Source organism: Centroberyx affinis, unplaced genomic scaffold (genome assembly GCF_046629955.1).
Source record: "Centroberyx affinis isolate AG114_WGS23_722 - 3 ecotype Tasmania unplaced genomic scaffold, CSIRO-AGI_Caff_v1 ptg000713l_1, whole genome shotgun sequence".
NCBI classification, from domain to species: Eukaryota; Metazoa; Chordata; class Actinopteri; order Beryciformes; family Berycidae; genus Centroberyx; species Centroberyx affinis.
In genome coordinates this window covers 188,658-201,359 of record NW_027279330.1, presented here as the reverse complement: position 1 = coordinate 201,359, position 12,702 = coordinate 188,658, and the positions used below count along the sequence as shown (strand labels likewise).

General features: G+C 39.2%; 1 protein-coding gene across 1 annotated transcript; it reads right to left on the bottom strand.

Annotated features, from left to right (window-relative positions):
- Positions 1-6,645: 6,645 nt before the first annotated feature.
- LOC139644144 (endoplasmic reticulum protein SC65-like) lies at positions 6,646-11,720 on the bottom strand. The gene is made up of 7 exons (XM_071519519.1): positions 11,256-11,720; positions 10,281-10,430; positions 9,203-9,374; positions 8,331-8,459; positions 8,027-8,172; positions 7,210-7,293; positions 6,646-6,792 (listed from the first exon to the last, which is right to left on the bottom strand). Exons 1-7 carry the CDS (start codon positions 11,718-11,720, stop codon positions 6,646-6,648), a joined length of 1,293 nt encoding a protein of 430 aa, XP_071375620.1.
- Positions 11,721-12,702: the final 982 nt, after the last annotated feature.

The window sequence follows — 12,702 nt, the reverse complement described above, 5'->3', positions numbered from 1 at the left end:
CTTTTCTTTCCAGATCTGGAGGAGGATGAATTGTATCTCTCTGCTGCCCTGTCTTCCTTACACTGTGCCCGATCCATTCTGAGGAGACAAAAGAAAGATGTCTTCCACTTACTTTTCCTTTTCTGATTTCATGAACGCTGTCTCCATCAGCATTCTCCTCCTGGAAAGTCTTAAAGCAATATTCCACTCACTTTTAACATGGGGATTATTTGGCACCTGACCGTCATGAAAACCATAACATAAACTAATCACCAACATTGGATGCAACTGGGACGAGTTCAGATTTTTACTTCCCATTCATTTGAATGAGGCCACAAAAATAGCCTGAAAACTTTCATTTAACACGTTTGTGAACAGATTCACCAACAGATCCTGCTTTGGCAGTCCTGGGTCTATAGTCATTCTGAATTTCTATTCTTGGTTTACACTAAAATTAGTATTTAAAAATAAAAGTAGATCCGGTCTCTCAAACAGGAACTAGCTCTCCTCCCTCCGCAAAGTTCTCTTCTATCAATAAAAATGCTATATGGCGAAATTATGTTCTCATAACATTGGACCCACAGTCAATTGAAAACCACAGTAGGGGGATCTGTTGGCTATTTTTGTGGCCTCATTCAAATGAATGGGAAGTAAAAATCCGAACTCTATAAACTCGTCCAGCTGCATCCGATCTTGGTGATTAGTTTGTGTTCCGGTTTTCATGGCGGTCAAGTGCTGAATAACCCCCACGCTAACCTAGGTGGAACATTGCTTTAACTTCTTGCCTGTATACCTTGAGAACATTCCAACCAGATCTGAACAACTATCAGGGAAAGTCCCGCTACAAATGTCTAACACGCCATCATCAGTATCTCCTCCCATTTAATTCGTGGCCATCCGATATCATTCCAGTTACGTTTCCATTAGCTAACTTTTTTGTATTATTGAATTCAATGTGAAAGGTCGTTAAGTGTGTTGTCCAGAACGCTGGAATGCGTTTACTGAAATGTTCTTTTCCTTCTTCTGTCACTGAACAGTTGGTCTTCTGCCATCTCGACTGTTATCGTGCTTTACCCCTTTATACGATTGTTTGGACTGACAGGTTGTATCCTACTGCTAGTCTGGGCTTGATTTTTAGAAAGTTCTTAAAGCAATATTCCACTTTGCTTTAATGTGGGGGTTATTTGGCACTTGACAGATCCTGCTACTGTGATTTTCAATTGAATGTGGGTCCAACGTTTTAGAACAAAATTTCGCAAAATGGCATGTTTTATTGATAGAAGAGAACATAGCGGAGGGATACCAGTTAGGAGAGATAGTTCCAGTTTGGGAGACCAGATCTAGTTTTATTTTTAGTGTAAACCAAGAATAGAAATGCAAAATGATGAAGGACTCAGGACTGCTTTGTTGTCTTAAAAGTGCGATCTGTTGTTGAATCTGTTCACAAACGTGTTTAAATGTTTTGTAATGTTTTCAGGCTATTTTCGTGGAAGTGGAATATTGCTTTAAAGAAGCCTTCCCTTAATACGCAGTTAATATATTTGACCTCATGGAGCGTACAACCAATTTGGGTGTATAAATACGGTACACCAACACCTTTCTCTGTTCAGTAGTGCTAATTAAACTGCAATAGACGTGTATTAATATCGCCAAATAGTGAATGTTGACATTTTATCTGTCTAGACGAGGATTATTTTGTGCTCCGAGCGTAGGCCTTTACATTCCATAGTAATAGCCATAATTTTTACTCTTCTCTTATGCTGCTTTTTATTATTCAACAGTAGTCCATCTTAATCAGTGCTCCTACATAATATGCATTAATATGAATGTATAGCTCAAGCTTGTGAGGAAGCGATCGCTTGTTGTGTCTGTGCTGATATTAATGTACTTCTGTACAGAGATTGCGGCTGAGCTAGATAGACAATTGCACATGCACACAGAATGTTTTATCCCACTGTATGATATGTAATCCATATACAAACAATATGCATACAAGTATGCTGAACATGGGTGCTGTTGTACATAGTGTATCATAGAAAAGGTTGACTCGTTTAGACAGCAGTGACTCACTGCCGCTCTGAATGGAAGCACAAGTCTGGAAGAGCAGACTCACCGGCCTCTTCCTGCATCTCATCTTGCAGGCCGATGGCGGCTTGTTTCAGAGGATTTTGCATTAGCAAGAGGGAATTCTGTTGTTTAAAGATGTAGTTTTTAGGCAAGTTAAAGCTGCAGTGGATGTTTGTTTCCAACATTGTTGTTGGTTACTTGCCTGATCTGATCGTCTTTGAGCTTAACAAACTATAGCTAAAGACAAAATGTGTGACTGTGACATGATTCATACGTCTGGAAGAGATTTTCAAGCTTCAAGCTGCACTGTTTTAGACCTAGATACCAGGTTTTGGAGGAGCTGTGGCTGGGCAACAGTTAAACAGTGTAATACATGTTAAACTTGGTTTGTATTTACTCAGTTTAGCTGAGGTTATGATGGAATAGAAAATTCTAACTAAGCGCATTTCAAATGTACTTGATCTTAAAGGGGCATCATGATGCCCCTTGGAAGATTTAACTCTATTTGAACTGATCGATTTTAACACATAATCTGCACTAAATATGTAAATAATTAAATAATGTCTTTCAGGATGAGGAAGCAAAGACAAAATTTCACTCCCATATAAAAAAGTCATGTAGCCTGTGTGTGCACCGCTTTCTCCGCCTCTCTGAACTGCTGAGCGCCTCATCGCAGGTTCAGAAGATATACTTTGTGCTTGATTGCGTAGAGTAGCTTCATTTCACGGATGAGAATAATGTTACTGCACATTAGCACAGGTGTCAGAAGAGATGGGCCAAGTTACACTGCCAGTCAACCTACAGTAGCATTAAAGGAACCTGTTGACATTTTGAGTTGTAGTCTGTCACTTTCAGACACAGAAACTCGTCTGATAAAGGTCTCTGCCTCGGTGCTTCAGTTAATCAAACAGTTCTTGATAACATTCCTCAGTAAAAAATGGTTACCACACCTACCAGTTAGCTCATTTGATTGCAGTTAAAACAAGTCATTTTGCAGCAGGTCAAGTGCAATGCATTTCTCATAATGTGGCAAGTACCTGGTGGAAAATATGGACTAGAATTTAAAATGTCACAGTATCCCTTTAATTATACTTGAACTCTTTACTCTTTATCTATTATATATAAACTAATGCTCAAGGATAGACTCAGCCAAAGCTCAGGTCACACTGTGTTTACGCCACTGTTGTGATCATACATTGTAGCTGGACGCATTAAAGGATTTTGCCACCATTTACATATGGAGGTTGAGTCTTAAGGGAGAAGGCAAACCAGTATTAGCTTTCAATGTAAATACTTAAATTGTATCAAAACGCATATTAAAATGCCTGAATACCAATGCCTGTCTGTGTTCCACTGGTTGTGTCTGTTGTGGCTGTCAGATACCACAGACAGGTGCTGGGGAGTTTTAAACATTACTGCACACCAACCTATGAAAAAGACACAAGTTCTCAAGAACATTTTCTCTCGTCTTTCTGCTGTTTGTTCAGTGTGTGCCGTGTTGTAGATCCTGGTACTGTCTTGCCCTCTGAATACCAGTCTGGAATTTGTCTAAATCCTCTGCAGTACATTCCAAAAGAACAAGAGCCATTGGATTTTCTTTCAAGTACAACTGACCCAGTGCCTCCTTAGTTTTGTCTTTTCTTTTAATGGTAGAAACTGGAATTAGTTGCCATGTGACACTGCCCTAGATCAGGATTTCCTTGGCTTACAACAGGAATTTGGCTGCAGTTTTTTTTCAGTAATTTTTAGCCAGCACTAGACTTGTCTTCAGTATTGCTTTTGGCAATATTGTATAAAAACTGTTGCTTACATAATAACTTCCCATCAATGTAATAAACCATTAATGCAATAACAGTTTGCAGCTGATCCTGAGTGTAATAATCCTGCGCAATACATTTCCTATTGATGTAAATTCCTTACCATTCACCATGTAATAACTTTTTTCCTGTTACTATAATAATGACATTATTGGGTTTTATTACAATAATGCGAATGCTGAAATTTTCAGATTTCAAAAATGAAATGACTGATCTGAAAACGTAACAATAGTCCAAATTCAATACACAACTGCTATCCTTTAACAAATTTGGACATTAAGTATGGTCTATCTGAAAAATGGATGAATATGTATGGAGGAGGTCTTTGGTAAATGGATTACATTTCAAATATTTCAACCCTTTCTATTACATAATTTATTACATTAATGGGAAACATTTATTACATTAATGAGAAAGTTGTTATGTTGACAAGATTATGACACTGATAACTGCAAATTGTTAATGGTTCATTATTAATGGGAAGTTATTGCATGTACAGTTGTAAGGACTGTCCTTTATAAGCCATTTATAAATATTACTTAATATATTAAGTAATATATTAAGTAATATTACATTATTCATACTTTTAAGTGGTTTATACAGTATATTTAGTAATGAAAACAGATATTGAAATTCTCAAGCATGCTAAACCTGTGGCAGCAATGGGCCGAGCGCTTTGGAACTGGATTTATCAGTACTTACTTGCCACTTAGTAATTATTTGTATAATTAATTAATAATTAATTATAATATTTTAAAGTATTTGCTGGTAGTCACTGATATTTATAAATGGCTTCATAAAGAATGGAACAAGGTTTTCCGATCTCACTGTATTGTTCTGCTGAGAAACCTGGGAACTCTGTCTGTGCCTCTCAGATTCAGCCTCCACACAGATCTAAATACTGAGGCCATTTCTGTCAAACAGCATTTGTTGCACTTCAAAGGCTTTAGGTAGACCAGTTTATAGGTTGTTTTTTGTAATTTGTCATTTTTGCTGGTATTTATGGCACCAATCCAGCAGTAAAACATGCCTTTACAGTATATGAAAAAACTTGAATTAGCTTGTCAATACTGTAATGAATGGGACAAATATGTTCCGCCCTGTTATTGATCAAAAGCCTTGTTCACTCTTGAATTCTTGAACAGTCTGACATCCCCAAAAGCATGAAGCACAATAATATGAAGATGCAAAGTTCATTTGCATCTTTTTTTTGCAGTTTCAGTATGTCTTATGTAGCTTCTATTCTTGATTATTGCTACTGTGTATCTAACATGATGTTAATATTGTGTCTTCAGACAAATTTTAATTAAATAATTTTCAGCTTTTGGAGATGTTCAGCAGAAATTAGTGAAAAAGCTGGATGGGACTGTTTAATATCAGGAAGACCAATGTATAGTCCAGGCAAACACAGATGCATACTGTATAGCATTTAACCAATAGCTTTATGTGTTTAACTATCCATCCTGAATGATTATCCTCTTAGTGAGTGTCTTTATTTTTAATTTAACCCAACACTGTATTAGCAGGCTTATCAACACAGCATAAAGGAGCACTTAAACAGGCTTTGTATATGGCATCCACTGTAAAACCGACTCATACTCATGTGTATCTGCACATACTGTAGACATGCAGGCTTGAAAAAGATAATACATGGAAACTCTCAAATGTTACTGTACTTTGATCACATGTTGCACCAATCCTTCCTAAGTTATTAACGTTCCAAGTGTGCACATTTGTGTATAACCATCTTAACTGCGCATATCTTCCTGGACTAGCTTTTCCAGGATCTGCAGCATATTCTACAAAGAATTAAATAAGTTTGCTAATATTGCTTATGACTGAAAACAAAATAAAAATGCTAGTGAGGCAGTTAGTAAAGGAATTGATATATTTTCATGTCAGAGCTTAAAGATTATGAACAATAACGAGTTATGTGACATAAAAAGACGTGAAAACAGCAGTGTGAAGTGAGTTTCCCTTCTCATTCACATTTTTTCTGACATTTAACAATGGGTTAGTGCTGCTGCATCATTGTGCATTAAGGGTCATTAAGCTCTGAGCAAGCTATGCCTACTTTTATTTATCAGAATGTATTTTCAATTTGTACGCTAACTAAAAATAAATTAATTGTTTTCACTCATAGCTCCAGTTACATGCAGGTGATGGTTGTCTGTTGGGGACTGAATCTTAATGAAAAATGCTGTTTTAGTGTGAGAGCTTGCAAATTCTGGAGCACCTGTATATTTGGATAAAGCCCTGGAACAAGCTGAATATAATGATTACCAACTTCCTTTTATTTCTTAAGACCACGGAATAAATGGGCAGAAATGACTAAGTAATTCAATCAAACTGTAAGAACAATGAGGAAATAAAACTGAAATGTGAAAGACTTGCTTTCATTGTTTTATTCAAGAAGTCACCAGTGCATGTAATTATAGTAACACAGAAAGCACAAAGCCTTTAATTCTCTTGTGTAAGATGCTGATTACAAATTAGTTTTATGTTCATCTTACTTAGTTAAGTTGTACAGCTCTGTCTGGTCCTTCAGTTGGATGTGATGGTCTGTTATTGATTTGCCACTGGGAGTATTTTCCTGGCTTTCTTCAACAAATCTATCTTTTGCCTCACAGATGCATGAAAGATGTTTCATGGATCGATGCTGTAGCAGTCTACTCTAGTCAGTGGATGAACTAGCACTTCAATATCAGATTACCCTTTTTCTGCTTCTGAAGCACTAAAGCATCCACTAGTTCTGTGAAAATCCTCACACTCTCAGCATCGTTCATATATCCGACTCCCCAGCATCTCCTTTGCCCTTAGGCTGCCGCCACTTGGCATAGATGGATTCCTCGTAGTCTCCCATTCCTTCAAACTCGATATCAGGAGAGTCCGAGGCCCCCAGTGCAGCTTCCTCTGGACCCAAAAACTCCTGCAAAATGTGATACAAACTGCTGGGTCTGGAAATGTGTCTTAGAGGCATTTTTGGAACAATTTTGCCATAAATGCTTCATATTAACTTCACACAAAAAGTCATGGGCTACTATGGATAAGATGATTGGCATGGTTCAAGGTTTTGGCTGCGCAAGGAAATAAAAATCAATATTTAAAAGGACGTTTTGATTTGTTATTTCTCTTCTCAAGGCACTCTTTGTTTCTACATCGAATCAATTAAACCACAAATGGGAGTGCTATAATTTTTAGCTTTCTTGTTTCTTCCGATGTCATTCTGTGTCAAATAGCCTCACTGACAAAGTAGGAACTTTTTCCCTATATGTGACAAGTCACAAGTGCCTGGTGAAGAAAAATAATTTCAATCCAAAATGTCATAGTGTCTCTTTACTCTCACCTCATCATCCATCTTTAAGAAGTTTTCTGCAAACATCAGCATCTGCTTTTGTGTGGCAATCTGCTGGTGGTGTTTAACAGCCTCCTGTTGACAACAAATAACTGGATATTAACTACAGTATATTATATAGTTGCAACTTTCTGCAGTGGCACACAAACAATTAGGATGAATTGCATATTGCCTTTAGCTATATAGACAGCATTCACAAGCTTGTGCCGATGCAATAAGGGAGCACAGCAGAAAAATGCAGTCTCATTTGACCATTATTTTGCTTTGAACAATGTGATGATGTGCAACTGGCAGATGAAGTTATGCTAAGAAAAATGCCAAACTGTTTGGGGTTCCTCTAGTATACATTTGGGGGTCCTTAGCATGAAACATTTTAAGAGCCCCCATTGCAAAAAGTCATTTTGTTCACATTCAACTGATTCTCTTGGCAGAATCCATATACAAATTGTTCTCAGTGGCAAAGTAAAAACGAATGTATCTATATCAGACTGACTACAGTAGGGGATTTAAACTTGAGGAATAAAGAACTGTTTATATTTTGATGATGTAAAACTTTCGCTATAAGATAAAACCTAAAATGCAGGTATGTAATTTATCACCAAGATGGGCATTGTATGGGATTGTACAACAGAAACTTGAGAGCTGCATGGCCCCTACTCTCTGTGCAATAATTGAAATCTAAAATTGAATGCAAAAGAAAAGCGTCTTTCTGCCACCTGCAGTATATTTTCAGATCAATTCAAGTGCTTAATACCAAGGGTTTGGCATCAAAGTGGATAGTGACATTTGGACAGAGCTTTCCTCTCACCATCCTAGGTGTGAAGTGGTCTGGCTGAAGGCCCCACTGCTGATCGTAGACTTGGTAATACAGCAGGTTCTGTTTCATGACCTGGTCCTCGGGTTCAAACAGGTAGTAGCTGGATGCACAGGGAACGGCACTGCAGCCATCGTTCACTGGTCACACAAAACAGCAGGCATCACCATTGTGATTGTTAGTCTTAGACTGTCACATTGTAAGGGATGTACGGTTAAGTGTTGATAAGGAATATTTATTTACGGGCAGCAATGAATAGGTCAGTTGTGCATTGCTCACAAGCTGACAGTGTACTTACACTTGTAATAAGCATATTGCAGGTAATGGTAAATGGTGGCAATGAATTTCTCCACAAAATAGCCACCAACATTAGGCATCAGGTTGTCCTCACACTTCAACTTGCACCTTAATACTTCAATATAGGCATCTGAGGAAAAGCAGAGCATGGATACAGTTTCTAATGAGAAATGTACATAATGAAACCAGGGATGTGTACAGCACAAATTGGATCACAAAAACCCATCAGCATCGTCCAAAATGATGGCAGCTGGGCCAACCAGGTAAACACCATTTCTGAAAATAAAGTAACTGTTGGTACATAATTATTAGAACAAGAGACATTGACTGTTGGAACTGAGCATTGATCGTGAGCCCGTGAGGCACACCCACATCCAGTTGACCCCTGTTTATATGTGGTATCTTTTAGTAGGGGACAAGCTGAGCTACTGGACTGGACTGTCCAGCTGAAGTCACTGTGACCGTGGCGGTGGCCTGAAAAGGCGTTTCATATATAGACTGTTGGACTGTCTCCCTAAAGGAAGTGAAATGAATGAATTGTGCCTGGGACCGGTGGTGCAGAATTTCTGTTTTGTTATGTTTGGCTGCCGAATAAAAGGGACTGAAGCTCAAGCTCCTCTCTGGCCTCATTCCTACCTTCGAGGGACTGAACAGTGTCATTTGATTTAATTAAACCTTGTGTTTCCAGTGGTTCAAATGAGAAATCAAAATATTTTCTTCTCAAATCCAGAGTGCTCTTCTTTCACTCTGGGACTCTAATAAGAGCCAAGCACACTTTTTTGGAATTCATGGTGTCATTTGGGATGCTCTAGTTCTAATAGTTTTCTGTATGCACTGGACTCTCCAGCCGTTTCAAACAACCTGTATACTAACCTGCCAAGTCTGGGTACAGGTCAGTGAGTGAGGACAGTTGACTGGCCCCTTCACATTCTGCTTGGCACAGCTCATACTCATGGAGGTACAGTCTCAGAGCTTTCTCCATGTGGTCAATACTGCTGCTGTAGTCGCCTGAACCGACGAGTTTCACTCCTTTCAGGAAGGAAACCTACAAAGAGAATTGTTGATATTGTCAGAGGAACTTGGATAAGCACCAACAACTTCTAATAGGAGGATTGTTTGGTGGTAATTGTTGTAGTTCTGATGTTGAAACTACAGTCACAGTCTTCCATACGTCACTCTAACTAGAATATTACAGTTTGCAACATAGACAACAGTGCAACATGGACAAACTTGAATAGGTAGGAGGGAGTCATTCCTAAGCATTGTGGCAATGACACAGATAAGTTGCAGCATTTGAGCTTTATTTGAAGGAGTTGCTGTTAACAGTGTTTGTGGTCCTGCGTCAAAATTTGCATTGAAGTAGAATACATTTCAGAGCTATTTCACACGGTAATCTTATGACCATACAGTCTATGTTCATATATATGTTATGTGTTTTTCTTTAAACTTTGTCATTTTGCCCGTATGCTGCCTTCATTATTGTCATAAGCTAAGACGAAAAGTAGGTGTTAAAAATGAGACTTTGTCGAAAAAACTCTAGGAATTACCTTTTACTGTGTGTGAACTCTGTAAGTTGTCAAAATGTCATCAACGTCAGAAAGTCAAATTCCTGTACAGTCAAACTTTCATGTTATGGATCCCCAAATAGACAAACATTAGGCCACAGAATAACATTTGATAGAATTTTCTCTTTATGGGAAGATTTCTGTTGCTGTTGATTTAGTATTAATCTGTGTAAGTGTACATGAGGAGATACTAGTGGTGAGTGAAACCTACTGTATGATCTAGTCTAGTCATTCTTATACATTCTCTAACTGGGATAATTTCTAGTAAATTATAGTGAAATTGAACTACTAGAGAGGAGGAACTTATCGGTATCTGTCCAGTGTGACAGTACTTGTAGCACTAAGCTACATGCTGTCACAGTATCAGTACAGTGTTACAGTCTCACCTCATAGGGTCGTTCCTCGAGGTCGGTGAGGTAGCCGCTCAGGTCGTATTGGCTCTTGTATTGATCCATGAGTTGGTTCATCTCCTGGTCATCGGGGTTCCTCTGGAGGTAGGTGTAGGCACATGGCACGGCCTTCTGGAGGTCATTCAGCTGGCAGAAACACAAACAACACCCTGAGACCGAATTACCTCAGCTGTATGGATAGTAATATGGGCCAAGAGCTGTCCTCTCCTTTTTCTCCTTGTCTACTTTCATACACTAAACTAGGGAGCGAAGAGGCAGGATTTTACTGTAATATCAGAAACACTTGAGTTAATAAGGGATTCAAATATGTTGAAAGCATGTGCTTCCGCTCATGTGTGGTAACTTAGATAATTAAGCAATTAACATCCCATCATGCTTAGGGTCAAGTATAAAGATGCTGGGCAGACCTGATTTAAGGTTTTCTCCCCAGGAGTCCATATGGGAAGATTTCTGTTGTTGTTGATTTACTATTGAACTGTATAACAGGGGGCGACAATAACAGTGAGTGGAACCTATGCTGTATATTAAGAATAGTCGTTCTTACACCTTCTCTAATTGGGATAATTTCTGGTAGATTCAATTACAGTGAAAGTGAACCATTCATCATTTTGCTGGTGATTTCTGTGAATCCCCTCAAGGACCCCTGGGTGTCCCCGAACCCCACTTTGAGACCCACTGCACTGATGGTTTAAGGAGTGCTGAGGTCCCAATGAAGACCCTTTATGTTGGTATTTCCTTTATTTTGTCAGTTAGGCCTATGTTATATAGATGTCTTCATGCTATGAAGGACTAGCTAATTCCAATATCTTGAACAAGACGTGTAAATTATTGGATTATTATATTTTGTTGCCAGGGTTAGGGTTATTTTGTTGCCATTAAAATATCTTTCAGGGGCTAAACGGTTCTAATATAATTATTTGAAGGATAGGTGCCTAAATATTCCTGACTCACCTTAGAATGAGCAAAGTGCAGGTATCGGTAGGGAGACCTCCTGCTGAAATCCTCCATGATCTCTCTCCTGGGATACGGGAGGTGAAGCGCAGGGAAATGATCTCTGCACTTCTTCAGACAAGCCGCTCTCATCATAACGTGCCAGTAGACACGGAGGTCCCAGTTTCCATTAAAAGAGGGCTCTTCTTCATGTTTGGTGGTATTACAGTGTTGTATGCAGTATCTCACGCTGTCTCTCAGAAGCCGATGCAAACGCAAGCTCTGCTCCAAATAATCGATAGACTGCGTCCAGTTTTCTGCTGCGTAGTGGTCCAAAGCCAGTCCATAGGCAGTGGCAAGGGGCATGAGCTCTTCTTTTGGGAAGTTTCTAAACTTATAGTTCTCATACTGCGCGGCCGCCACAAAAACGAAGGTAAAACGAAGCAAGATTAAAAACAGGTCTCCTTTTGCGCAAAAGGTAAGCATGATAAAATGTTATCCCACATGTTATTCAGGCAAAGCTGTGGGTCTTCTCTCGCAGATATCTAAACCTTTTCCGGTTCTGTGTGGTGGTCTGCTGAAGCGCTCAGGGGTCTCTGGGAATTCAGGGATTGGGCCCTTCAGAGGTTACTGTCTCGGATTTCTCAGTGCGCTGAGGTGCACAGCTGTCACGAGCCAGTGTTTCTTTATTTGGCACATGGAAGAATAGGCGTGCGTAAAAGCAAGCGCCTGTGCGTATTATCATGTTTACTCTCTGCATTAGTTGTTATTGGGCCGCACTGATTGTTGATCGATAGTTTAAATTAATTTGTGACATTCCTGGGGCAAATTGGGCCACAGTATGAGCAGAGCGCACACGGGCAGCATCGATCCACTACATGCATTACTTCTTTTTAGTCATGTTTGAAATAAAAGCAAAGCATATCCCGGGACTTCAGCGCACCCTTCCACTGCGCCGCAGCGCGCCAGCCCTGACGGTCACGCGCATTGTGGTGCGCGCTGGGCCTTGATTAATCAGGACCATACACCTGCGAGTGTTTGGAAGTTTGTCGAGGTGAATGGTGGCTGGGGATCAGATCGCTGTGGATAATTGTTGTGTCTGTGATTAATGTAAGTTAGGCTTATTTGTATGAGGATTAAATTGTTCTAAGTTGTTGCCAATCGGCGCCGCTAAACCCACATTACACGTACACCGATATATTTTATGAATGAAATGGTGACGTCACTTGTAATTGTGTTTAGAGCACAGAAACGGTATGTTTTTGTATTCTATATTGGTAACGTAAGTCAAGTGTCTAGCTTATTATGCTTTGTAGCAGGCTATGTTAGTTATATCTATGTACACTTTATAATGTGTGGTGTTTCTGGTTTGTTATTAAAGAAACCAACAATGCATTCATATCAACAGTGACTCAATCTACATTAAATGGATAAACGGACTCATTGCTCCTGTGTTTTAATGGACACA

What these genes read in the sequence shown, in the direction of transcription:
- LOC139644144 (XM_071519519.1), bottom strand. Translation starts at nt 11,720, where the DNA reads ATGCTTACCTTTTGCGCAAAAGGAGACCTGTTTTTAATCTTGCTTCGT. An exon ending in CCTGTACCCAGACTTGGCAG is followed by an intron (nt 8,460 to 9,202) that starts GTTAGTATACAG and finishes GCTTTTCCTCAG; the next exon opens with ATGCCTATATTGAAGTATTA. An exon ending in TCTTAAAGATGGATGATGAG is followed by an intron (nt 6,793 to 7,209) that starts GTGAGAGTAAAG and finishes CACATTTTGCAG; the next exon opens with GAGTTTTTGGGTCCAGAGGA.